Consider the following 27,472-nt stretch of genomic DNA (forward strand, 5'->3'; position numbering starts at 1 on the left):
TCATTGAATTCTTCCAAGTCTATCAAGTGAGCAGATACTCTTATAGAACATGTGAGGAAGCTGGCTTGAAGATCCAGAGTGACTGGTTCACACTTTTACAGCTAGGAAAGATTTGAACCTTGGACCTCAAATAATAATATTTAACATTTAATGAGTGCCTACTGCGTGTTTTCCCAGGTCTGTTTAGGCACTTTATAGACCCTATCTCACTTAATCCTCATGATAACCTTAGAAGGCGAATATTCTCGCTATTTTACTGTGATGAACCCGAGGTTTTATAGAAGTGGAGTGACTTGCCTCGAATCTCACAGGGAACCTAGAATGGGTATTTCAAGCCACATCTACCTGCTTCCCAAATTCATGCTTATAGCCTGAGGTTTGTCAAAAATCCAGGCCCTTCTGAATCCATACTCTGTGCTTTTTAGTTAGCCAGGCCTGGTTTTCAACACGGGTCAAGACTTAGCAAGAATGTGTGTCTTGGCAAGTCAGTTAACTGCCTAACATTAGTTTCTTCACTTGTAAAGTGGGGACAATAATAAACAGCTATCAGCACTGGAAGGCTCTGATAAGGTTATATGTACAGCGGGTCCTCCAATAAATGATAGTGTCTCTCTCCGCCACCTTTTTGATCCCCATGAATACTTCTCCCACCCCTATTCCTAATGTTCTCTCAGCAGAACTGGTTGTATTTATTTATTTACTTATTTATTTTTGGCGTTGAGATAGAGGGCTAGGATCTTTCCGTCTTTGGAGATGAACAAAGCCAATCCAGGACTGGGGTAAAGACAAGAAAATGCCCGGCAGCATGTACTCTTGAAGTGTCCAGACTCTACCCAGGCAACTTTGCTTATATTATTGAATTAAATTAGTCTCTGGGAGGTATCTCAGCTGAGTGCCTGCACTTGATGACAAGCAGTGATTCAGAGATTAAGGACAGCTTTGGGGACAGACGTGGGCCAAACACCAGCCTCATAACCTAGGCGTGATGGTCCCAGTGGTCAGAACAGTCAGTTCTGTTCAGATACTTATGAAGACTCCTTCTAAAGTATAGTGGTTTAGTTGTGGCTGGAGGTGGCAAGGGAAAAACTGAATAAGCGAGGAATACGGTCAGAGCCGAGCGAAGTAAGGGTGAGTAACATAACTAATTTCTGTTTCTCATCCTGCCTCACTCCTCTGCTGCCCTCCATGTTAACCATAATCATGTGATGTGAAGGACGACTTCAGTTGGTTTCATAGAGCTGTATATCAAAAGACCGACAAGGACTGTATTAAATGAAAATGAACTTCAGTGAGATTTGGGTGTATTCTAGTAAGGTCTGGCTCATAGACACAGAGTAAGAGAAATGAATTTCCTTTAACTGGAAGGTTGAAGATCTTCAGGAAGTAAGATTCGTGCACAAAACTCAAGTAACTTGAGGAATGATTCAACAGTATCTCTTCTTAAAAGGTCAAATGCAAGCATTTTCACACACAACTAGTAGTGTAGAAATGGGAGCAACTTCGCTGGAAGGCATTTGGGAATATGTATCAAAAGTTCTGTGATGTAATGATCCCATAATTTCATGTTTAAGCATTTTTCCTAAGGTGGTACTCAGAAGTAAGGCCGAATGTATATTATGCTAGCAAACAGCATGGAAACAAGCCAGATGCCCAACAGTAGGGGATCACTTACATAAATTGTGAGATAATCTGTCTGGGTAATGACTATATCTGGTTCTTAAAGTCACATTGTAGGTGAATATTTTTTAAACGCGGAAACATTTATTAGAAAATCAACAAAAACGTCATGCATGGAATGATTCCAGCTTTGATGATACACAGAGTGTGTGGATAGACAACTAGAAGAATATATGCCAAAAATTTTGTAGTGGGATTATGGACATCTAAAAATGTTTCCAAAACACATTTATCTGTAGTACACATAAATGGAAAAAAGAAATAATCTTTGTTTTCAAAGAGCAACATGCAAGAGAAAGTTTCTAACAGACGGGCTATTTGAGAGTTACTTGGTTATTTAGGATTTAGAACAAAACTGTGTTCGTTTATATTTTCAGCCCTCAAACAATTGACTTTGAATGTTATTTTGCAAAGAGTACAAAGTGGTTGGTACTTTTGATACAATTTCCTTTCACCACTCTGGTCAAGAGGAGGGGCACTCATTTTTTTGGTGTGAGTACCATTCAGAGACAATTCACTTCTGCCGTCTGTCTTCTAGCTCCTGACGCACATGAGGGATCTGGGATTGGAAAAGCCAACTTCTTCCACCTACATTTCTGGATCAGTTCTCTCCACCTGCATCACTGCATGACAGACACAGGTAACACTTGCTTTTGTTTCCCTCAGTTCTTTGTTAGCTGAATTTCCTATTAGTCCCACTTCTTAAGAAAAGATTCTCAGGAAAAAAGATGCCAAGACTATGGCATTTTATTACAAACGGCTTGGCATGAATATGGGACTGCTAGAAAAGAATTTTCTACTGATCACACCAGCACTGCATGAGCTCTAGACGATGTGAAAACTAGTGCAGCCTTCACGGAAAGCTATTTTCTTTTTCTCAATATGCTGTGTTTTTTTGCTTTTTATGTTGAGTTATTTACCTGTTATCCATCTTAAGGGACTGTATAAGTGAAAACACTCCTTTTCCTGCGGAAATTAGGGAAAAAGTGAAGAGGCTTAGAAAATGTTATAAATGAATTAAAAAACTTAAAAAGAGTATAGTTACATGTGCCATTTGTTTTCCATGTTTTCTGTTTCTTAGATATCATCTCTTAATATAAGAACCAAGGTAAATTTTAGAGGTTTACTATTTAACAATTTCTTTTTATAGCAATATTAATATAAATCAAATCCTTTATGGATATTAACTAATGACTGCCTATTGACAGATTTTATTTTCACAGAGGGCTCTGTGGTAACATGATACACTAGAAAATTATTTCTAAAATTCAAATATACATGGAATCATTTAGCATTAAAAATACAGGTGCCTTGGCTCCAAACAAGAGATTTTTTAATCGTTAATTTTTAATTAATTAATTTTTGATTTGAGAGAGAGAGAGAACACACACAAGAGGGGGATTGGGTCAGACAGAGAGAAAGAGAGAGAATCTTAAGTAGGTTCGACGCTCAGCACAGAGCCCGACATAGGGCTCCAACCCACAACCCTGGGATCATGACCTGCCAAAATCAAGAGTCGAATGCTCAACCGCTGAGCCACCCAGGCGCCCCTAAGAGATTTTTATTCCACACATCTTGCATGGGGCACTGGAATCGGATTGTTGACCAGTCTGAGATGTTAACCCTTAATAATTCTTTTGCAGATGGATTATAGGATATACTTTGGGAAACACTTTGGTAGAATCATGTCAGAATTGAAAAGAATGCAAGAACCTTTGAATATCTATATACAGATCTGAATGTGTATAATAAGACTTTTTAAGCCAAGATACTTCTATTTTTTCAAAATTTCAAAAACAAAATTTCTGTTTTTTGAATTGATCAGTTTTTAAATGGTCTCAGTAATTCATAATGGCGCCTCAGATTTGACCAACATTTGTATAGGTATGTTGAACATTTTGGGTTAAATTGGCTGGGCGAATAGGACTCAGCCTATTCAGTGTATTGGTAGATTAAAAAAAATTCTTTATGTATTTCTAATAATCATGGCAGTAATCACTAGAAGTGTAAATGAACTTAACAGAAATATTGAAAGGTTTCCATTTCCTGTATAAAGCAGACTCAGTTTACATGCTCTACTTACTTGAAGGAGTTAAACACACACCCCAGTTACACATACAGACACCCACACACCTCTAGGCATGTTCCTGGTATGTTTCTATAGACTGACTTTGTAATCTTTCTTTTGAAAGAGATCATCCTATTGTGAGGTTTTAATGCAAAACATATTTGCCTTCTTACTGCAGAGATGAGCGATCAGAAAGTGATTTATTCCACCCTGAGATTTCTTTCGTCTCCTTCAGAGTCACAAAATAGAGTAAGGCCAGGTAGGACTCAAAGGCCTGGGAAAACTAATGACAAAGGTATGTGTCTTAAGCATCTCTTATGGATTGCCAAACTTCGACATTTAAAAAAAAGCTCCTGTCTGTCTTTCAGGCTTTCAAATGGTGATATGGAAGCCATAATGGCGTAGGTAGCAGAGCAAGCCCTTTTTTTTTTTTTTTTTTTTAAGCTTGTGAGTATGGAGAAATTGATGAATTCTTTTAAATTTGTAAAGCCAATAGAATGTTTTTATTCACACTTGATCAAGGGGAATCTTTGAGGTCATTAAAAGTGAAGGACAGATTAGGGTCTCAAGAAAACACTGCATTTCCTAGAGAAATAAAGTCTTAGAGACTGCTTGAAAAAGGAAAATATCTGTTAGAAACAATGTTTTTATTCAGACAAAAGGTGTTTTAGGTGTCTTAAATATTTACCAAACCTTAACGGCAATGAAGAGACAGAAGCATTCAGTTTTCTTCTGTTCTCTTTTCTGTTCTCTCTACCTTCAAATATTGTCAGAAGCTCTAAATTGAGAATAGTTTGTACTGTTTTAATTTAGTGACAATCACAGATACAATTTTCAGACCAAAGACCTCCAAAGTAGGAGGCAAATTTTAGTATTGTCAAGGGAAAAATAGAATTGATGAAAAAGAAAGGAACTTTGATTTCTAGAATTTCTTTTAAGAATGGACTGCAATCACATTTCCAGCTTCAGAATATCCACTGTTGGCTACCACTTCCTCCAGAATATTAACTACTTTTTCCTTCCTCTGCATGATTAGTTGTGATCACAAGAAGGAGTATAATATGTCCATGTGGATTCTTATAAATGTGTATTATGTCTATTGCCATCTGTGGTTCTTTTTAAAATCTTGGTTAGATTTTTTAAATTGAAGGCTAGTTGACATGCAGTGTATATTCGTTTCAGATGGCACTACATAGTGACGGAACAGCTCTCTATTTAGTAAGGGAAGTCCTTTTAAAATCCTATAGGACTGTTCTTATGTGTAGGATTCTTACAGTGGGTGTATCTCAGTCAGAAATCTGAGACTTTATTTTTATTTTTTATAAAAGGGAAGAGGGGTGGAGGGAGAAAGAGAGAGAATCTCAAGTAAGCTCCATGCTGAGTCTGACATGGGGCTGGATTCCATGACACTGGGATCATGACCTGAGCCGAAATCAAGAGAGAGACTCTCAATGGACTGAGCCACCCAGACGCCCCACAAATCTGACACTTTAAAACTGCAATTACTAGGTTACAAATTAAAATCAATTTGTATGGTATATTTTCGTAAGAGTTTTAGGGAAGATGTCTCATTTCAAATGGTATCCCAGGCTAAGGTTAGTAGTGGGCCACGCTCTGCCTTTGATGATTATCTTTCTTCTTTATTTAAAGAGTTTCCAGTGCCCTGGTGTCTCATTGCAGTGATTCTTGGGATCCTGTGTTTACTACTATTGGTGACAGTCGCAGTGTTGGGGACAAAGAGTGAGTAATTGAAACACATCCTTCAAGCCTGAGTAATAGCAGAGGCCACTAATTGTGCAAATATTAATTGTGCTCCGTTAATTGTTCCCTGACTCCCATCAGGGAATGTCCCAGGTGGCTCTTTCTGGGTGAGTTTTTCCCCAGACATGTCACAGTGGTATTTTCATTTTACTTACCTATTCCAGTGATTCTGATATTCAGTGAGTTGTTTCAGTCTGTGTAATACATGGTAACATTCCTTCAGATACAAGACCTAGTCATATTCTGCCTTCTGAATTTAGAGCATTGTGATTCTTAAACTTTCTTCAAGAAACAGCTATTCAAAAGACATTATGACTTTCTCATGGTGTTTTTCCTTCTTCTTTTTTTTAATGTTTATTTTTTGAGGGAGAGAGGGACAGAGTGCGAATCGGAAGGGGCAGAGAGAGAGGGAGACACAGAATCTGAAGCAGGCTCCAGGCTCTGAGCTGTCAGCACAGAGCCCGATGGGGTCTCAAACCCACAAAAGTGAGGTCATGACCTGAGCCAAAGTTGGACACTTAACCACCAAGGTGCCCCTCTCGTGACGTTTTTCTAAGTATTTCACGAGGGTATAGTTTAGTAGAAAGATTGATTCTGTACACAGACATTAGATGATCTTGAATTCAACTTTGTAAATAATTTTTTAAAGTTTATTTATTTATTTTGAGAGAGACAGAGACAGCATGAGTGGGGGAGGGACAGAGAGAGACGGAGAGAGAATCCCAGGCAGGCTCCGTGCTGCCAATACAGAATCTCACATGGGTCTTGAACCCAGGAAACTGCAAGATCACAACCTGAGCTGAAAGGAAGAGTTGGATGCTTAACTGACTGAGCCACTCAGGTGCCCCTTGAATTCAACTTTTATCTTTTATTTGAATTTCTTGACGTTTTTCAAGAAAATCACTAATATGTTACACTCAGATAAATGCACATATTTAAATCTCTCTCTCTTTTCCTCTGTGGACGGTCTATCTCCTCCAGTAACAGTGATGCTATTTCCTCATGTCTCTCAGTGCAGATTTTCATACTCAGAAGACGTGCTGCTAAAAGTTGATTGACTGGTTTTTACTTTGGTACCTATTTATAAACGATGTGCTAACTTTTAGAAAGAAACTAAACTCAGGTTAGAGGCAAACCATGAGAGACTTTTGAATGCGGACAAAAACTGAGGACTGATGGCTGTGGGGGGAGGGGGGGATGGGCATGGAGGAGGACACTTGTGGGGATGAGCACTGAGTGTTATGTGGAAACTAATTTGACAATAAACTATTAAAAAAAAAAAAGAAAGAAACTAAACTAAATTATAAGGTGTTGCCATCATAATTTTATTTATTTATTTATTTATTTATTTATTCATTCTATACTCAGGTTACTAATAGTGTGAAATTTGATGTTTCCATTTCTATGGTTAGTTTATTGAGGTGTTACTTTCTAAATGTCAAATTACTCATTTAAAGTAATGAAATGGGTAGGTTATCAAAGTGAGACTTTTCTTTTATCTTAAAGTTTAACAGTTAAGCATTCTGAGCACTTTTGTGTTGTATCCATGCTTTTAATTTTAGTTTTTCAGTATATTCAAGAAAACCATCAGCAGAGGGAAAAGATAGGAAACTTGAGTCAAGAGTACCAAACTGTGCAAAATGACAGCTGCCTCAAGAAGCAACTTTTGACAGCTAAGACTTTAGAAGATTACACTCCTGCAGATGAGAGCCTTCTGCATGAAATGAGACAGAATTTTAAGGAAAGGAGATGTTATAAAATAGAAGGTATGAAGGAATCTTGAATGGAAGATTGCCTGATTTTGTCTCTTGATTTGTCTTCTCCTTCCAGAAGTTTTGAGGCTAACTAGGCAGGCTTATGCCATATGCTAGTGATATAGGTCTACTAGACACTTTTTATTTCTACCTCTGAGACGTAATATGCGTGTTTGGGTTTGCCTCTGTCAAATATGAGACCAAGACCCTAGAAGCCCTGTTTGGACTCTATATTTCCCCAAAACTCAGTGGCAATCCCTGCCTTTCTACTGCTCCCAGAAGATGAAATAGTGTGTCAGCTTCCCTAAAATCTTGGACCATTTTGGACCTGTGGGCAAATTAGGTACTCGACTGGCTTTGTTGCTAATCAGAAATATGGAGGCTATTGGTAAAAATATACTTAGGCTAAAATGGGTACAAAATGGGTACATCCTTTTAATTGGACGCTCTTTTAAAGTAATTGTGTGCATGTGTTTCCATTCTGCCTTGACTTTAGATACTTGGTCTGTAAGCTCTCTGCAGTGCTTCTGCAAGTTCTGCCTAAGTGTTGATGTTTTGTGCAAGTCAGTGTGATAATACCATTAAAAACATCCAGGAGATAAGACTATTAAATCTCATATAATGAACTCTGTTATCATGCATAATGGTGGAATGAGTTGACCTGGTTAGTCAACAACTATTAAATATTTGGTTAGGATTTGGAGTTTACAAGGATCTTGCATGTATTTTTATTTGTCCCTTTGTTTTTAAATTTTTTCATACTTTATTTTCCAATTTACATTCAAGTTAGTTAGCATATAGGAGTAGATTCCTTAAAGCCCCTCACCCATTTAGCCCACCCCCCCCACAACCCCTCCAGCAACCCTCTGTTTGTTCTCCGTATTTAAGAGTCTCTTATGTGTCCCCCTCCCTGTTTTTATATTATTTTTGTTTCCTTTCCCTTATGTTCATCTGTTTTGTATCTTAAAGTCCTCATATGAGTGAAGTCCTATGATATTTGTCTTTCTCTGACTAATTTCATTTAGCATAATAACATCTAGTTCCATTCACAAAGTTGCAAATGGCAAGATTTCATTTTTTTTGATTGCTGAGTAATACTCCATTGTATATATATATATACCACATCTTTTTTTAAAAAAAATGTTTATTTATATTTGAGAGAGAGAGACAGAGAGAGACAGAGACAGAGCACAAGCAGGGGAGGGGCAAAGAGAGAGAGGGAGACACAGAATCGGAAGCAGGCTCCAGGCTCTGAGCTGTCAGCACAGAGCCCGACCCGGGGCTCGAACTAACAAGCTGTGAGATCATGATCATGACCTGACCCAAAGTCGACACTTAACTGACTGAGCCACTCAGGTGTCCCATTATTTATACCACATCTTCTTTATCCGTTTGTCCATTGATGGACATTTGGGCTCTTTCCATACTTTGGCTGTTGTCGATAGTGCTGCTATAAACATTGGGTGCATGTGCCCCTTTGAAACAGCACACCTGTTGGATAAATACCTAGCAGTGCAATTGCTGGGTCATAGCGTAGTTCTATTTTTAATTTTTTGAGGAACCTCCAGACTTGTTTTCCAGAGTGGCTGCACCAGTTTGCATTCCCACCAACAGTGCAGAAGAGATCCTCTTTTTCTGCATCCTCGCCAACATCTGTTGTTGCCTGAGTTGTTAATGTTAGCCATTCTGACAGGTGTGAGGGGGTATCCCATTATGGTTTCGATTTGTATTTCCCTGATGATGAGTGATGTTGACCATTTTTTCATGTGTCGGCTGGCCATCCGGATGCCTTCTTTGGTGAAGTGTCTATTCATGTCTTTTGCCCATTTCTTAACTGGATTATTTGTTTTTGGGTGTTGAGTTTGATAAGTTCTTTATAGATTTTTGGATACTAACCTTTTATCTGATATGTCATTTGCAAATATCTTCTCCCATTCCATAGGTTGACTTTTAGTTTCATTGATTGTTTCCTTTGCTGTGCAGAAGCTTTTTATTTTGATGAGGTCCCAGTAGTTCACATTTGCTTTTTGTTTCCCTTGCCTCTGGAGACGTGTTGAGTAAGAAGTTGCTCCAGCCGAGGTCAAAGAGGTTTTTTGCCTGCTTTCTACTGTAGGATTTTGATGGCTTCCAGTCTTACATTTAGGTCTTTTATCCATTTTGAGTTTATTTTTGTGTATGATGTTAGAAAGTGGTCCAAGTTTATTTTTCTGCATATCGCTGTCCAGTTTTCCCAGCACCATTTGCTGAAGAGACTGTCTTTATTCCATTGGATATTCTTTCCTGCTTTGCCAAAGAAGAGTTGGTCAGATGCTTGTGGGTCTATTCTGGGTTCTCTATTCTGTTCCATTGATATGAATGTTTTGTGCCAGTACCATACTGTCTTGATGATTACAGCATTGTAATACAGCTTGAAGTCCAGGATTGTGATGCCTCCAGCTATGGTTTTCTTTTTCAAGTTGGCTTTGGCTATTCAGGGTCATTTCTGGTTCCACACAACTTTTAGGATTATTTGTTCTAGCTCTGTGAAGAGTGTTGGTGTTTTTTGATAGAGGTTGCAAAGATTTTGCATATTTAATATCATTTCAACATGGTGGTTTGTGGGAAGTTGTCTTCTCTATTATTAAAGAATCAACAGTATTTCAAAAATTTGGTGCATTATAAAATATATGAGGAAAAGGAAAAAAATTCCAAAGAATGATATTTCTTATTTCGAAGGTATTCCAGAATCTTTTCAAAAATTTACTTTTATTGTTTTAAAACCAGCTTTACTGGGGTATTATTAATATGCAAGATGTGCACATATTTAGTGCATATAATTCGACAAGCTTGGACATATGCATATATCTGTAAAATCATCCACAATCAGGGTAATAGACGTGTCTATTACCTCCAAAAGTTTTCTCACGTTTCTCCTTTGGGAGTGGGTAAGAACACTTAACATGAGATCCACCCTTTTAACACGTTTTTCAGTGCACACTTCAGTAATGTTAACCAAAGGCACTGTGTTGTACAGCTGCAGATCTTTAGAACTTAATCATCTTGCATGACTGAAACCCACTGAACTAGAGCTCCTTATTTCCCCCTCCTTTAGCCACTAGCAACCACCTTCCACTTTCTTTTTCTCTGAATTTGACTTTTTTTTTTTTTTTGTATCTCATATAAGTGGAGGCATGAAGTATTCGCTTTGCTGCGATTGGTCTATTTCACTTAGCATAATAACCTCTAGGTTAGTCCATGCCATTGCCTATGCAGGAATTCCTTTTCCTAAAGGCTGAATAGTATTTTATTGAATGTATGTACCATTTTCTTTATTCATTCATCGAGGGACACTTGGGGCTGTTTTCATATCTTAGCTACTGTGAATAGTGCTGCAATGAATATGAGAGCTACCTCTTTGCATTCCAGAGTCTTAATGAACCTAATATTATCATTATTGATAACTATTAAGATTTTACTTAGTTATGAAGGGCTGATAAATATATTGCCCTGCTTAACAGACTACCAGGTCATGTTTCACCTTATACGTTGCAGACAGACTCTATGAAAACCACTGGTCCTGTTATGGAATAAATTGTTACTATTTTATTTCTGAATATAAAACCTGGAACAGATGTAATCGGACTTGCCAAAGCTATAATTCATCTCTTCTGAAGATAAATGATCAAGATGAACAGGTAACATGGACTATTACATTCACTTTATTTTCTTGCACGATGTCTCTAACCCTTGCACCCAGGATAATGAGGATGGGGCAACCCAGAAAGGGGGACCTTCAGTTATCCTCTGGGTTGTGTCTGTTGAGTGAGCAAAAAGTGTGTAGTTGAGAAAGTTAAGGGTTCTGGAAAACCCTGCCTACGGTTGGGCATTTATGATGTTGCTACTTACTGAGCGTCCCATATATATTATCTATTCACGATGACCCTTAAGATTTCCTAAATGGAAACCCCTTTGAAGATTCAGTTTGAGTCTTTGCATTCATTTCCTTTTCTAAGGCATGTGCAGGAGAACAGCTCACTGGAAAGCATGGCTCTCCTTCAATGGAGTTCTTAACCCTTTAGTATTTGCAGCCTGGAAACAGTGGTTATTCATCCTTATAACGTGACACCTAAGAACCTGGAGGGAATCTAATCCAGTAATTGCTATTAGGAGGCCAGGAGCCAGTCTGCCTGGTATCAGGCAAATCCAGTACTGCCACTTTCTAGCTGAGTGACTTCGGGTGAATTACTTAGCCTCTGGGTCTCAGTTTTTCCATCTGCAGAATGGAGATAATAATGAGTAACATAAAAGTGATAACTGTTTTACAAATTAGCCTCATGGTGATTTTCATTGCATCTGTACATACCATTTATTTGATCAGAATTCTATTATATTATATCAAGATGCATATTTTTAAAAAAGAATTGTAAAAAGAAAAAATAAAGTGAAAATATCAAAATTATCTTTCAAGTTTATTACTGATAAAAACTATCCACACATACAGAATGTTTTTGTTTTTAAATGTTTTATTTATTTTTGAGAAAGAGAGAGAGACAGAGAACAAGTTGGGGAGGGGCAGAGAGAGAGGAAGTCACAGAATCTGAAGCAGGCTCCAGGCTCTGAGCTGTCAGTACAGAACCTGGTACGGGGCTCGAACCCACAAACTGTGAGATCATGACCTGAGCCGAAGTTGGTCACTCAACCGACTGAGTCACCCAGGCGCCCCATGGTTTTTACGGAAAAATGTTTCCAAAGATCAGTCTGAAACCTCTACTTATCACTTAGAAAAACAACATAAAATTTGTATGCAAATCTAATAGATGTTTTAAATCACAACATAAAGGAATTTAGGACATCAAGTCATAAAATAATTTTCATTTATTACAGTAAAACCCACTTAAATGTCAACCTATACTTTAAAATATACTCACCTATTTAATCAGACATTATGTAATATGTCACTTTGATATATTACATTTTTTTGACATAGCAAATATTTCCAAATACTGCCCCCTTTCCCTTCACCCCTTCTAACTACTAAACTATAGCAAGCCTTTCCCAGCTCTGATGCACAACTTCCTATATATATACTTTTTATTTTAATAAATTTGTTTTGAAAGTGCCTTTCTTCACCTAAGAATATGTAATGATCACTTTCAATATCCTTGAATATTTTTCTGGAGCATGATTTTGAGTAGTTTCATAGTGTCCTAAATTATTTAACAACTCTATTGTTAGATATTTAGATTAATAATTTTTTCATGTTTTAAATAATCATGAGACTGGCAACCACTTTTGTGTTTGATTTTATTTAAATACTTTTTTAAAGGAGTTCTCTATTTAAAAAATGTTTTAAGTTTATTTATTTATTTGGAGAGACACAGAGACATCGCGAGCGGGGAAGGGGCAGAGAGGGAGAGAGAGAATCCCAATCAGGCTCAGAGCCTGATGCAGGGCTTGAACTCACAAAACCACAAGATCATGACCTGAGCTGAAACTGAGAGATGCTTAACCGACTGAGCCACCCAGATGCCCCAGGAGTTCTCCATTTTATCTTCTTATTTATTTATTTATTTATTTTTGAGAGAGAGAGAGAGCANTTTTATTTAAATACTTTTTTAAAGGAGTTCTCTATTTAAAAAATGTTTTAAGTTCATTTATTTATTTGGAGAGACACAGAGACATCGCGAGCGGGGAAGGGGCAGAGAGGGAGAGAGAGAATCCCAATCAGGCTCAGAGCCTGATGCAGGGCTTGAACTCACAAAACCACAAGATCATGACCTGAGCTGAAACTGAGAGATGCTTAACCGACTGAGCCACCCAGATGCCCCAGGAGTTCTCCATTTTATCTTCTTATTTATTTATTTATTTATTTTTGAGAGAGAGAGAGCACGCATGAGCAGGGGAGGGGCAGAGAGAGAGGGAGAGAGAATCTTAAGCAGGCCTCAGGCCCAGCATGGAGCCCAACTTGGGGTTCAATCTTATGACAGTGAGATCATGACCTGAACCGGAATCAAGAGTTGGATGCTTAACTGACTGAACTACCCAGGAACCCCATGGCAGCCATTTTTAATATTCAGTAAATAATCTACAAGTAAAAATTACTTTGGAAAATAAAAGCACAGGGATGGAGTGGAGAGAGGGTTTTCTAGGAAGTAGGGATGCAGGATGGTGTCAAACATAGCACAGTACTGCCCATAGAAATCGCTGGGACCTTTACTTGTTTTCTTTTCATTTATCTAAACAGATCGGAGCTAGTCACATGTTTTGTTTCCTTTACAGACCTTCATTCAAACCCACATTTGTAAGAATAACTACTGGATTGGATTATCATATAGTGAAAGAGAAGGAAAATGGAAATGGAGTGACAGTGACCCACTTCCGGGGAGGTAACTGGAATGAATGCATTCAAACTCCAGCATTGGTGTTGAAGTCAGGATGACTGTATCTAAAAAGAATCTCTTGCTTCACACAATTTTCCACAGAGGTCATGGGTAACAACACGTAGAATGAGTAAGAAAATGTTTTAGGAAGTATAACTAAAAAGGAAGGGAAATGTCACACACATTCTTAATGATGCTAAGCACATGCTCAGAAGTATGTGTTATGATGCACACAAAATAAACCAAAATCATAACGTGGGTCATTCTGACTAAGCTATAGTGAGCCCCCCCACAATGACAAATGAGTATTGTGAAGATACTAAATTCATCTGAAACTCCTTTGTAGATTGTCCCTGAGTTACAATGGTTTGATGTACAATTTTTCTACCTTACAATGATGTGAAAGCAATATGCAGTAGAAATGGTACTTTGAATATTACATATGATCTTTCTCTGGGCTGGTGATATGCAGTGTGATCTTTTGTGATGCTGGCCCCTGGCAGCTGCAACTTCCAGTCAGCCACGTGATCCCCAGATCACCAACGCAGACACTTACAACCATCCTATACCCATACAGCCATTCTGGTTTTTCACTTTCACTGTGGTATTCGATAAATCACAGGAGATAAGTATAAAATAGAATTTGTATTAGATGGTTTTGCCTAACATCAGTGTTCTGGTCATATTTAAGGTATGTTAGGCTAACCTAGTAGGTTAGGTGTATGAAATGCATTTTTGACTTAGGATATTTTCTAGATGTTTGAAATATCACATCATATGATCTGTATATTATTAGTTATATTATTTATAGACATAAATGTTCATGAGTATACACAAACACACATGCGTACATATACCTTCACTATGGTTTTATTTTGAATTTGTTTGTTTGTTTATGTAAGTAAGTAAGTAAGTAAGTGAGTGAGTAAGTAAGTAAATGATCTCTATACCCAATATGGGGCTCAACCTCATGACCCTGATATCATGAGTTGTGTGCCTTCCAACTGAGCCAGCTAGCTAAGCACCCTTAAAGTTTGATTTTGAAATGCACTATTTTTGTAAACTCTTGGGTTTATATTTTGTTATAACCTTCTTTTAAATTGTTCAATGACTTTTAAAAATTCTTAACTGTCATATTTTTTATTTCTAAGGACTCTGCTTTGGGTTTTCAAATCCTGATAGTTACTCATTATTTTCAAGTTGTCTTTTATTTCTTGAAAGATATCAAACATACTTATTTATATTTGGTATCTGATCATTCTAATACTTGCAGTCTTGTGGGTCTACTCCATTGTTTCTGCTTGCTTTTGTTCATGGTGTCATTTTCTTTGTATCGTTTAGTGATTTTTGTTTTTCTTTTTGAGCCGCTGTGGAAATTGTTTGGGGACTGAGATGAAGGTTGCTTTTTCAAGACATAATTTCCTGTTTGGGGTAGCTTGGGGTACTGTGTATCTGGGCCACTTTTAATCCTAAATTTAGGTCCTACAAGTAGTGTTATTTGGGGCCGCACGTTTACAAGAGATGTGATGCAGAAAGTCCCTTTGATATAGTCATAGTGAGTACACTTCTGGGCAAAGACCTCAGAAACATAGAACAGAAAGGCTCATGGACCAAATTAAGATGCCTAACTTGTACAGTTAATTGAATCCATTAAAAAAAATTGCACTATTCAAGGGGAAAGAAATGGGAAAGCTTTTCACATTGGGATGCAATGGGATTGATTGTCAAACTCAGATTAGGGTGCAAGTGGGTGAAAGGATCACTTGAATCCTGGTTTATGGAATCTTCATATGGCCTGATTTCTTCTGCGTACCCCTTTCCTGATAATGGTGTGGTTTCTAGGATATCACTCGAGTTTTGACTAAGAGGGCCTATAAAGCTGAAGGCTCTGTGGCCAGTTTACACATTTTCTCTGTTGAGGAGAGGCAGGAACATGTAAGCCCAGCCACAACTGCAGCTTTTCAGTGAACCTGATGAGAAGTATAGGTTTTATTCGAGTTCCTTAGGTGGAGGGCTAATGGGCGTGTCATCAGTGGGAGGTGGATTTAAGACCTCATGGATGTTGAGTACCTATGTTCATAATGTATATTTTGAGGGAGACATTTAGTGCTCCTTGGATCTTCCTTCCATTCCTATGCTCTACTTACTGTAGCTATACCTGACATGCCTCAAAGGTTACTCATCCATATATATTTAATACATCCTTTCTGCTCATGCCTCACAAGCTACTTAGCTTCCTGTATCTTCCTTATTTGTTTCTTTTTTTTTTCTTTTCTGTAAGAGATTTGGATATTTCAATATACAGCAAATATAATTTACATGAGGGATGGTTAGTAATTTTGGATTCAGGTGGGATTACTCATTTTCTCTGCTGCTTAAGTCCAAGGTTCAAGACAGCTCACGGGTAGTTTATATTTGAAGATATAACCAACTCTATGTACCTTGTCTTCCATTTAGAAACTTGAGTGGAGTTCATTATTCAGCCTACTGCATCACTTAAGGGGAAAATTGACTTCAGAGCTCACTTATCCTTCTGCTTTCCCACCTGTACTGAACCCTAACTTGAGTATGAACTTGCTTCTTATAAGCTCACAAATTTATTCAGAAAGGTTTTAATTTTTTTAAGTCAGCATTTTAAATTATTTCAATAGAAAGATAGTTCTGCCCCCTAATCCAGCACTTTGCTGAAATAGAAATCTTGCTTTAAATATTTTTCAATGGATTGTCATACTTTAGCTAGTAACTATTAGCTATGCGGTATGAAAGGAAAAGAAACAAGACAAAAATGTGAATTAAACAACCTCATCTCTGACTATATGTCATTCTGCTTTTTTCTCCTTGAAGTGAATGTTTACAAGAGCTTTTATTTGTGTCACAGAAATTTAGTTCTTCTTGTTAATCTTTCACTTTTACTGAAAAATTTACATGAAAAAGCAGGCTTACTGTATCATGATTCGGTAGCAATACTGCAAGGTAATTTTGCCTTCTGAACACAAAATCCCAGTGTAGAATAAAATGAGAGATTATCGTGTGATCAAAAGGCTGATATCCTGTTTCATAGGCTAAGACCAAAAGAAAATCTTTTAGTGATGAAATTATAACATTTCTATAATGGGCTAAAAAGTATAATTTATGTTATCTTAAGCTACAGAATTAAACAGTTGACCATGCTTTCTATTCTACAGGAACTATGCACTCATGAATTTTTCTGGGAGAGGACAATGTGCATTTTTATCGTCAACAAGAATAACAGCTATTGAGTGCTCTCATGTGTACGGTTGTATCTGCGAGAAGACACTTGATGATATTTTCTCTCCCTGCTTCAAAAGTAATAAGAAGAAAAGGTGAAATGGGATTTTGTAATTTTTTTTGTTTATTGCTGTGATAATTTGTGATTCTTTACAAACTAATGTTTTTTGATAGCAGGACTTTGTTTACAGTGGAAACAGATGAGTTAGAGAAGGAAGAACATGTTCTTTTTGGACTATGGTTTAAGAAATCAGATACCTGATCTCTCTTCTTGAGGAAGAGTGCAGGATTTTGTCTTTGGAGAGCAGTTTCCCCTCTCTTTAATGGCCCCAAGGAATTCTCTCTTTCTATTTTCCCTGAACCACCCACAGAATCAATGAGACAACACAGGAGAAGACAGCCTGGTCTTTCCCTTATTAACAGGATGAATCATTTCAATAGCCGCGGCTGTGAGGGACGGCACAATTAAGGTCTAAAAAATAGTTATTTAGCCTTCCCTCACCCATCTAGATAATCACCTCTCATTAAAATGTTTTTCCTTTTGCTATAATTTTGTACTTCCTGAATAGGTGAAACAACAATATAAAAACTCTCATGGGGTGCCTAGGTGGCTGAGTCGGTTAGGCATCCAACCATAGCTCAGGTCATGATCCTGTGGTTTGTGAGTTTGAGTCCCGCTTCAGGCTCTGTGCTGACAGCTCAGTGCCTGGAGCCTGCTTCAGATTCTGTCTCCTTCTCTCTGGCCCTCTCCCCCTTGCAGTCTGTCTCTTCCACTCTCTCAAACATAAATAAACATTTAAAAATGTTTTAAAAACCTCTCATATAACCTTTGCACATTTACCATTTAATATTTTGTTCTATCTGTGCTTTACAGTCCTCTCTCTCCCCCTCCCTCTCTCTTTCCCCTCCTTCCCCCAACCTTGCTCATCCATTTGATAATAAATTGGGGTCATTATGTCCCTTTGCTAAATATTTTATTGGAAATAGTCCTTTTCTTGTATAACCATAGGAAAATTATCAAAATCAAGGAATTTAGCATTGACAGAGTACTATGATTTCATGTATAACTCACATTCAAATTCGCCAACTCTCCTGATAATATCATCTGTAGGTATTTTTCCTGCACATTTCAGGGTCATGTGATACATTTAGTTGTGATGTCTCTTTTTTTATTTTATAGAGAGAGAGTGAAAGGGGACATCCAGAAGGAGAGAGAGAGAAAGAGAGAGAGAGAGAGAGAATCTTATGCAGGCTCCATGCTCAGTGCTGAGCCCAATGCGAGGCTTGATCTCACGACCCTGGAATCATGACCTGAGCCGAAGTCAAGTGTTGGTTGCTCAACTGACTGAGCCCCGCAGGTACCCCGGTTGTGATGTCTCTTTAATCTCTTTTAATTGGGGAGGATTTTTCAGGTTTGTTTGTTTTTCTTGACCTTGACATTTTAAAATACAACTTTATTGAGTTATTCTCTTAAAATGCATCCATTTCAAGTCATGGGGGTCAGTGGGTTTTTAACGAATGTATACACCTCTTAAACACCATCAGGTCAAGATATAGAGCATTTGTACCACCTGCAAAAGTTCCTTCCTTGCCTCTCACTACCCACTTGTTCCCAGACAACCAGTTACACCTTCTGTCACTAAGGATTCATTTTGACTGTTACAGAATTTCATAATCATGTACTCTTTTGTGTCTGATTTCTTTTGCTCAGCATGTTTTTTCATTAATCCATGTTCTTTATGGTACCAGCAGTTCATTCTTTTTTTGCTGAGTAGTATTCCATCGTACCGATGTACCAGAGTCTGTTCACCCACATATGGACATTTGATGTATTTCCTATTTTTGGTTATTATGAATAAACCTGTCATGAATACTTCCGTATACATTTCCGTGTGGACATGTGTTTTCATTTTTTTAAAAAGTTTGTTTCTTTTGAGAGAGAGAGAGAGAGAGAGAGAGAGAGAGCAACTGCACATACCAGTGGGAGAGAGGCAGAGAGCGAAGGAGAGAGAGAATCCTAAGCAGGCTCTGTGCTGTCAGTGCAGAGCCCAAGGCAGAGCTCAATCTCATGAACCATGAGATTATGACCTGATCTGAAATTAGGAGTCTGACATTCAACCTACTGAGCCACCCAGGTTACCCCCCCCTTTTAAGTTTCTTTATTTTGAGATTATTTCTTTTTTTAATTATTACATACCTAGGAGTTTGATTGTTGAGTCCTATGGTAAGTGCATGTTTGATTTTTTTAAAAATATTTTTATTTATTTCTAGGAGAAAGAGAGAGACAGCATGAGCAGGGGAGGGTCAGAGAGAGAGGGAGACACAGACTCTGAAATAGGCTCCAGGCTCCGAGCTGGCAGTCAGCACAGAGCCCGACGCGGGGCTCGAACCCACGAACCGCGAGATCATGACCTAAGCGAAAGTTGGATGCTTAACTGACTAAGCCACCCAGGCGCCCCAGTGCATGTTTGATTTTTAAGAAACTTCTAGTTTGTTTTCCAATGTGGTTGTGACATTTTACTTTCCCAGTAGCAGCATAGGAGAGTTCCAGTTGCTCCAGATCATTGCCAGTACTTGATACTATCAGTCTTTTAAAACTTAGCCATTATGGTGGGTGTGTAATGGTATCTCACTGTAATTTTTTAGTTTGCATTTCCCTGAAGACTAATAACATTGAGCATCTTCTCATGTGTTTTTTGGCCATTTGTATATCTTCTTTTGTGAAGTGTTTGCTTAGTTTTTTTGCCCATTGAAGTGTCTGTTCAGTCTTATTTTGGAGTTGTAAGTGTTCTTTTTAAAATTTGGGTACAAATTCTTTGTTAGATATATGAATTGCAAATACTTTCTCCCAATCTCTGTCTTCTCTTTTCATTTTCTTTTTTTTTTTTAATGTTTATTTATTTTGAGAGAGAGAGGCAGAAAGAGAGAGAGGGAGACACAGAATCTGAAGCAGGCTCCAGGCTCTGAGCTGTCAGCACTGAGCCCAATGCAGGGATGAACCCATGAACCGTGAAATCATGACCTGAGCCGAAGTCGGACACTCAACCGACTGAGCCACCCAAGTGCCCCTCTTTTTATTTTCTTAACAGTGAGAAGACTTCTTAAGAAGCAGAAGTCTTACATTTTTGATGAAGCCTCATGTATTATTTTTCCTTTTTTTTTTTTTTTTTTTGGGNGCCTACATCAAATTCACAGAAATTGTTCTCCAATGTTTTCTTCTAGAAGCTTTATAGTTTTAATTTACATGTTTAGTCTGTACTCATTTCAACTTAATTTTTGTGTGTGAGAAAGAGCTGAGGCTTATTATTATTGTTGTTTTTATTTTAATTCCCATTAGTTTATAGTGTTATAGTGTTATATTAACATCAGGTGTACAGTATATTAATGTAACACTTCCATAAAACACTCTGTGCTCCTCACAATATGTGAACTTCTTGATCCCCATCACTTATTTAACCCATCCTGCACCTTCCTCCCCTCTGCTAATCAGTCTGTTCTCTATCATTAAGAGTCTGTTTTTATGTATCTCTGCCTCCCTCATATTTTCCCTTTGCATTTTTCTTTTGTTTCTTAAATTCCACAAATGAGTGAGATCATATGGTTTTTGTCTTTTGCTGACTGACTTATTTCCTTAGAATAATACACTCTAGCTCCATCCACATCATTGCAAATGGCAAAATCTCATTATTTTTTATGGCTGTAAAAGTAATATTCCATTATGTATGTGTGTGTGTGTGTATGTATGTATGTATGTATGTATGTATGTATCTATCTATCTATCTATCTATCTATCATCTATCTATCATCTCATCTCAACTCTTATTTATCCATTCATCAGTCAATGGATGCTTGGGCTGCTTCCATAATTTAGCTATTGTAAATAATGTTGCTATAAACATAGAGGTGTGTGTATGTCTTTGAATTAGTGTTCTTGTATTCTTTGTTTAAATACCCAGTAGTGCAATTGCTGGATCATAGGATAGTTCCTTTTTGAGGAAACTCCATGCTATTTTCCAGAGTGGCTGCACCAGTTTGCATTCCCACCAACAGTGCAAAGGGGTTCCCTTTCCTCCACATCCTCACCAACACCTGTTGTTGATGTCAGCCATTCTGACAGGTGTGAGATAATATCTCATCGTAGTTTTGATTTGTATTTTCCTGATGATCAATGATGTTGAGGATCTCTTCATGAGTCTGTTGGCCATTTGTATGTCTTCTGTGGGAAAATGTCTATTCATATTTTCTGTCCAGTTTTAAACTGGATTATTCATTTTGGGGGTGTTGAGTTTTATAAGTTCTTTAAGTATTTTGGATACTAACCCTTTATCAGATCTGTCATTTGCAAATATCATCTCCCATTCTGAAGTTTGCCTTTAATTTTGTTGATTGTTTCCTTCACTGTTTAGAAGCTTTTTATTTTGATATAGTCCAAATGTTTATTTTTGCTTTTGTTTTCCTTCCATCAACAGACATCTAGAAAAAAGATGCTATGGCTGATGTCAGAGAAGTTACTGCCTGTGTTCTCCTCTAGGATTTTTATGGTTTTATGTTTCACATTTAGGTTTTTCATCCATTTTGAATTTATTTTTGTGTATGGTGTCAGAGAGTGATCCAGTTTCATTCTTTTGTATGTTGCTGTCCAGTTTTCCCAGCATCATTTGTTGAAGAGATGGTCTTTTTGTCATTGGATATTCTTTACTGCTTTGTTGAAGATTAATAGATCATGTGATTGTGGGTTTATTTCCGGATTTTCAATCCTGTTGTATTGCTCTATTTGTCTGTTTTTGTGCCAGTACCACATACTGTCTTGATGACTACAGCTTTGTAATACAAGTTAAAGCCCAAAATTGTGATGTCTTCAATTTTGCTTTTCTTCATCAAGATTGCTTTGGCTATTCTATATCTTTTGTGGTTCCATACAAACTTTAGGGCCATTTGTTCTAGTTCTGTGATAAATGCTAGTGTTATTTTGATAGGGATTACGTTAAATGTGTAGGTCGTTTTGAGTAGTATAGCTATTTTAACAATATTTGTTCTTATAATCCATGAGAATGGAATGTCTTTCCATTTCTTTATGTTGTCTTGAATTTCTTTCATCAGTGTTTTATAGTTTTCAGAGTACAGGTCATTCATCTCTTTGGTTAAGTTTATTCCTAGGTATGTTATTATTTTGGGTGCAATTATAAATGGGATTGTCTTCTTTATTTCTCTTTCTTCTTTTTCATTATCAGTGTATAGAAGTGCAATAGATTTCTGTACATTGATTTGGATCCTGTACCTGTGTTGAATTTGTTGCTCTGTCCTAGCAGTTTTTTGGTGGAGTGTTTGGGTTTTCTATATACAGTATCACGTCATCTGCATATAGTGAATTTTGCTTCTTCCTTGCCAATTTGGAAGTCTTTTATTTCTTTTTGTTGTCTGATTGCTGTGGCTAGAACTTCCAGTACTATGTTTAATAAAAGTGGTGAATTCAGACACCCTTGTCTTGTTCCTGAGCTTAGGGGAAAAGATCTCAGGTTTTTTTTTCCCCCCTTAAAGATGATGATAGCTGCTGCTTTTTTCATAAATGGACTTTCTTATGTTGAGGTATGTTCCCTCTAAACCTATGTTGAGGTTTTCATCATGAATAGATGTTGTATTTTGTCCAATGCTTTTTCTGCATCTATTGATATGATCATATGGTTCTTATGCTTTGTCTTATTGATGTGATCTATCACACTAATTGATTTGTGAGTATTGAACTACCCTTGTATCCCAGGAATACTTGATCATGGTGAATGAATTTTTAAAAATGTTTATTTATGTTTGAGAGAGAGACAGAGCACAAGCAGTGGAGGGGCAGAGAGAGATGGAAACACAGAATCTGAAGTAGGCTCCAGGCTTCAAGCTATCAGCATAGAGCCCATCGTGGGGCTTGAACTCATGAACTGCGAGATCATGACCTGAGCCGAAGTTGGACACTTAACTGACTGAGCCACCCAGGCACCCCGGTGAATGATTTTTTAAAATACTTAAATGCATGTCTTTTCTCCCCCAGGTGTACAAAATAGTAATTAAACACTTCCATACATCACCCAGTGCTCATTACAAGCGCCTTTCTTGGGGCGCCTGGGTGGCTTAGTCGGTTAAGCGTCCGACTTTCGCTTGGGTCATGATCTCGCGGTTCGTGGGTTCGAGCCCCGCATCGGGCTCTATGCTGACTGCCAGCTCAGAGCCTGGAGCCTGTTTCAGTCTGTGACTCCCTCTCTCTCTGACCCTCCCCTGCTCATGCTGTCTCTCTCTCTCTCTCTCCTAGAAATAAATAAAAACATTAAAAAAAAAAGTGCCTTTCTTAATCCTTATCACCGATTTGACCCATCCCCCACCCACCTCCATTCTAGTAACCATCAATTTTGTTCTCTATAATTAAGAGTCTGTTTCTTGGTTTGCCTCTCTCTCTTTTCCCTTTGCTCAAATTTTTTTGTTTCTTAAATTGTCTTTCTCTGACTGACATATTTCAGTTAGCATAATACTCTGACTCCACCCATGTCATTGCAAATAGTAAGATTTCATTCTTTTTATGGCTGAGTAATATTCCATTATCTATCTATCTATCATCTATCTATCTATCTCACATTTTCTTTATCCATTCATAAGTCAATGACACTTGGACTGTTTCCATAATTTGGCTATTGTAAATAATGTTGCTATAAACATGAGGATACATATATCCCTTTCAATAAAAATTATTGAGACTATGTCAAAATAGACAGTTTCTACACAGCAAAGGAAACAATCAACAAAACTAAAGGCAATCTATGGAATAGGAGATGATATTTATAAATGACATATTGGATAAAGGGTTAGTATCCAAAATACTTAAAGAACTTATAAAACTCAACACCCCCAAAATGAATAATCCAGTTTAAAACTGGACAGAAAACATGAATAGACATTTCCCACAGAAGACATACAAGTGGCCAACAGACTCATGAAGAGATCCTCAACATCATTGATCATCAGGAAAATACAAACCAAAACTACAATGAGATATTATCTCACACCTGTCAAAATGGCTGACATCAACAGCATACAAGAAACAACAGGTGTTGGTGAGGATGTGGAGGAAAGGGAACCCCTTTGCACTGTTGGTGGGAATACAAACTGGTGCAGCCGCTCTGGAAAACAGTGTGGAAGTTCCTCAAAAAGGTTAAAAACAGAACTACCCTATGATCCAACAGTTACACCAGTAAGTATTTGCCCAAAAAATACAAACGTGCTAATTCAAATGTGAATGATTTTGTAATATGTATTGTTGAATTTAGTATGCTAGTATTTTGTTGAGACTTTTTGCCTTGTTCAACAGGGATATTGACCTGTAGTTCCCTCTTTTAGGTGGTATCTTTGTCTGGTTTTGGTTTCAGGATGATGGGTGCTCTCATACAATAAATTTGGAAGCTTTCCTTCCTTTTCTATATTTTGGGAGAATTTAAGAAGATTAAGTGTTGATTCTTCTTTAAATGTTTGGTAGAATTTGCCTGTGAAGTCACCTGGTCCTGGACTTCTGTTTGTTGGGAGTTTTTTGATTACTGACTCAATTTCTTTACTGGTTATTGCTACTTTCAAGTTTTCTTTTTCTTCCTGCTTAAGTTTTGGTAGTTTATATGTTTCTAGGTATTTTTCCATTTCTTCTAGGTTGTCCATTTGTGGGCATATAGATTTTCATAATATTCTCTTATAATTATTTGTATTTCTGTGGTGATGGTTGTAATTTCTCCTCTCTTATTTCTAATTTTATGTATTTGAGTCCTTTCTCTTTTCTTCTTGACAACTTTGGCTAGAAGTATTAAATTTTATTGATTTTTTTAAAAAACCAACCTTTGGTCTCCTTGACTTGTTCTATTGGGGTTTTTCAATGTCTGTAATATTTATTTCTATTCTAATCTTTATTATTTCCTTCCTTCTTTTGGAATCCTCCATTCAGTTGCTTTAGCATCTTTGTAGAAAATTAATAGGCCATTTCTGTGTGGGTCTATTTCTAGATTCTCTATTCTGTCTCAATGACTTATATGTCTATTCCTGCAGTAACACCACACTGTCCTCAATTACTGTTTTACAGTAAGCCTTGGGATCAAATGTCCTAACCCTCAAAAAAAACATCTTTTTTTTTGAAAGTATGTTTGCTATTCTGGGATCTTGCATTTTCTCAAAATTTCTTTAAAATTGCCTGATGATATTTTGACTGGGCCTGCATTGAATCTGTAGAATAATTTGTAAGAATTAGCATCTTAACAATTTGAGTGTTAGAAATCAAGAACATAATTTATCCCTCTCTCTACTTAGGTCTTCTTTAATGTCTCCCAGTAATGTGATACATTTCAGGATATAGGTCTTATACATATTTTGCTAAATTTATATTTTTGATGCTATTATGAATTACATTTAACATGATTTTCAAAGTATTTCTTGTTAGTTTGTTGAAATAAAATTATGTGTTTTTTAGACTGACCTTATATTACCCTACCTCTTTGCTAAATTTACTTATTTCCAATAGTATTTCTTTCTTTCTTTTCTGTCTTTTTTTTATTATGAGTTCTTATAGTTTTTCTTTTCTGTATGTACAACCACGTCTTACAAAAATATGGAGAGGTTTATATTTTTCCTTTCCTTCATTTTTTGTCTTCCTTTATTGTACTAGTTAGGACCTCTGGTACAATGTTGAAGAAAGTGACGATAGTATGTGTGAGGTCTGCTTTTGGTTTTTTTGGAGATTTCTTATTATGTNGAGTGACGATAGTAGGCATCTTTGTCTTTTTCCCCATCTTACTAAAGTATTAGTTTTCCACTCAATGTGTGAGGTCTGCTTTTGGTTTTTTTGGAGATTTCTTATTATGTTGAGGAAATTCCCTTCTATTCGTGTTGATTGAGACTTTTATCATGAGTGGGAGTTGAATATTGTTATAAAATTATTTTATGCCTCTTGAAATGCTTGTATAGATTTTCTCTTAGAGTCACAATGTGGCAAATTGCATTAACTGATTTTTCGATGTTAAACAAAACTTGAACTTCTTGGATAATTCCAACATTGTCATGTTATATTTATTATCCTTTTTTATATATTGTTAGATTTGCTTGGGTAATATTTTGTTGAGAGTTGTGTGCTTGTATTCATGACTGTAATTTTATTTTTTTTTAAATCTCCCTTCTTGTTTATGGCATTGGAGAATTATTGGTGTTATATATTCATTTGGGATGTTTCTGAATATCCATCTATTTGGGGGGATAGGATTTGTATTTTCATTCCATAAATGTTGGGTCAAATGTACTAGAGAAATAATCTGTTTCTGAAGCTTTCTTTGGGAGATGATAATTAGGAATATCATTTCTTTAATAGAGGGTTTTTAGACATTCTGATTCTTGTTAATTTTGATTTCTTTATCTTTCAAGAAATTTGTCCATTTTGTCTAGTCGTCAAATGTATTGTCTTATTCTATTTCATAGTTGTATTAATTTCCTGAGGCTGTTGTAACAAAGTGCCACACATTGGCCAGCTTGAAACAATCACAATTTATTCCCTCACTGTCCTGGAAGACAGAAGTTCAAAACCAAGGTGTCAATATGTTTCCTCTGAGACTTGGAGTGGAACCTTCCTTGTTGCTTTTGGCTTTTGGTGGTGGCCACTGAGTCTTGGCATTAATTGTCTTGCAGGTGCATTTCTCATTTTCTGCCTCTGTTTTCAAATGGTATTCTTCCTGTGTGTCTCTGTTTTTACATACAGTTTCTTTTTCATAGAAGGACACCAGCCATATTGGATTAGAGATCACTTTAATGACCACATCTCAACTTGCCTACACCTACTGAGACCTTATTTCCAAACAAGGTCATATTCATAGGTGCAAGGGTTAAGACTTAAACATTTCTTAAGATTTAAGGATGCAAGTCCCTCATTGGCTGAGTATTACAGAGGCTACAGCCTTACCCAGATATTGCCTATGGCCATGAAAGGCAAAAAGTAGTCTGACTGGAATGAATGTACATGCCCTGAGGTGACACAGACTTTCAGCCGCTCCTCCCTCTGTTCTTCGGCGCATGCTCATTGCAAAGCCCGGGAAAATAAGCCCGAGAAATGGAGAGGGGAAGAAGAATCAGGAAGTGAAATGTCTTAAAGGTTTGGGACTCCATTTCAGTGGGGCGTTCGTACATATTTCCAATAGGTTGTAAACGTACTGTTAACTAGACAGCACAGCTTTTATTTGGTACTTCTGAAAATGAATCACCTCCCTTACATCTCACAAGTTTGAAAATAGCTTTTTAGTTTTCTGAAAATTTTTACCCATTTCAGTTTTATGTTCTTAAAAAAATAGAATACCTGTATTTGTTCTAAAGTTCCCTTTTACGAATCTCCTTGAAGTTGAAACGTTTTGTAAGAGAATAAGAACAATTACTATAAGTAACAAAAGATTCAAAAATGGACATGGTTAAAGATCTGATGAGATTTCATTATAATGTAGCTGGAAAGGAAATCTTATTATTTCTGTAACACACAACAATGTAATAATCAGAATGTCAAGTGATGACCTTATACCAGAACATATTAAAATGTTAGGAATTGCATGTCATATTCT

At 37.0% G+C, this 27,472-nt stretch overlaps 1 protein-coding gene across 2 annotated transcripts; it reads left to right on the top strand.

The window, feature by feature from the left end:
- The first annotated feature begins 2,190 nt into the window (after positions 1-2,190).
- On the top strand, positions 2,191-18,753 carry LOC144232024 (killer cell lectin-like receptor 2). Of its 2 annotated transcripts, XM_077764709.1 has the most exons (8): positions 2,191-2,317; positions 3,924-4,040; positions 5,396-5,485; positions 7,069-7,272; positions 10,792-10,934; positions 13,519-13,625; positions 16,805-16,963; positions 18,049-18,753. In XM_077764709.1, exons 1-8 carry the CDS (start codon positions 2,305-2,307, stop codon positions 18,176-18,178), a joined length of 963 nt encoding a protein of 320 aa, XP_077620835.1. In that variant the 5' UTR covers positions 2,191-2,304; the 3' UTR covers positions 18,179-18,753. The 2 variants fall into 2 exon arrangements, with proteins under 2 accessions (XP_077620835.1, XP_077620836.1); XM_077764710.1 differs by lacking the exon at positions 18,049-18,753 and having other exon boundaries at positions 16,805-16,998.
- Positions 18,754-27,472: the final 8,719 nt, after the last annotated feature.

This window comes from Crocuta crocuta, unplaced genomic scaffold (assembly GCF_008692635.1).
Source record: "Crocuta crocuta isolate KB4526 unplaced genomic scaffold, BGI_CrCroc_1.0 scaffold1180, whole genome shotgun sequence".
NCBI lineage: Eukaryota > Metazoa > Chordata > Mammalia > Carnivora > Hyaenidae > Crocuta > Crocuta crocuta.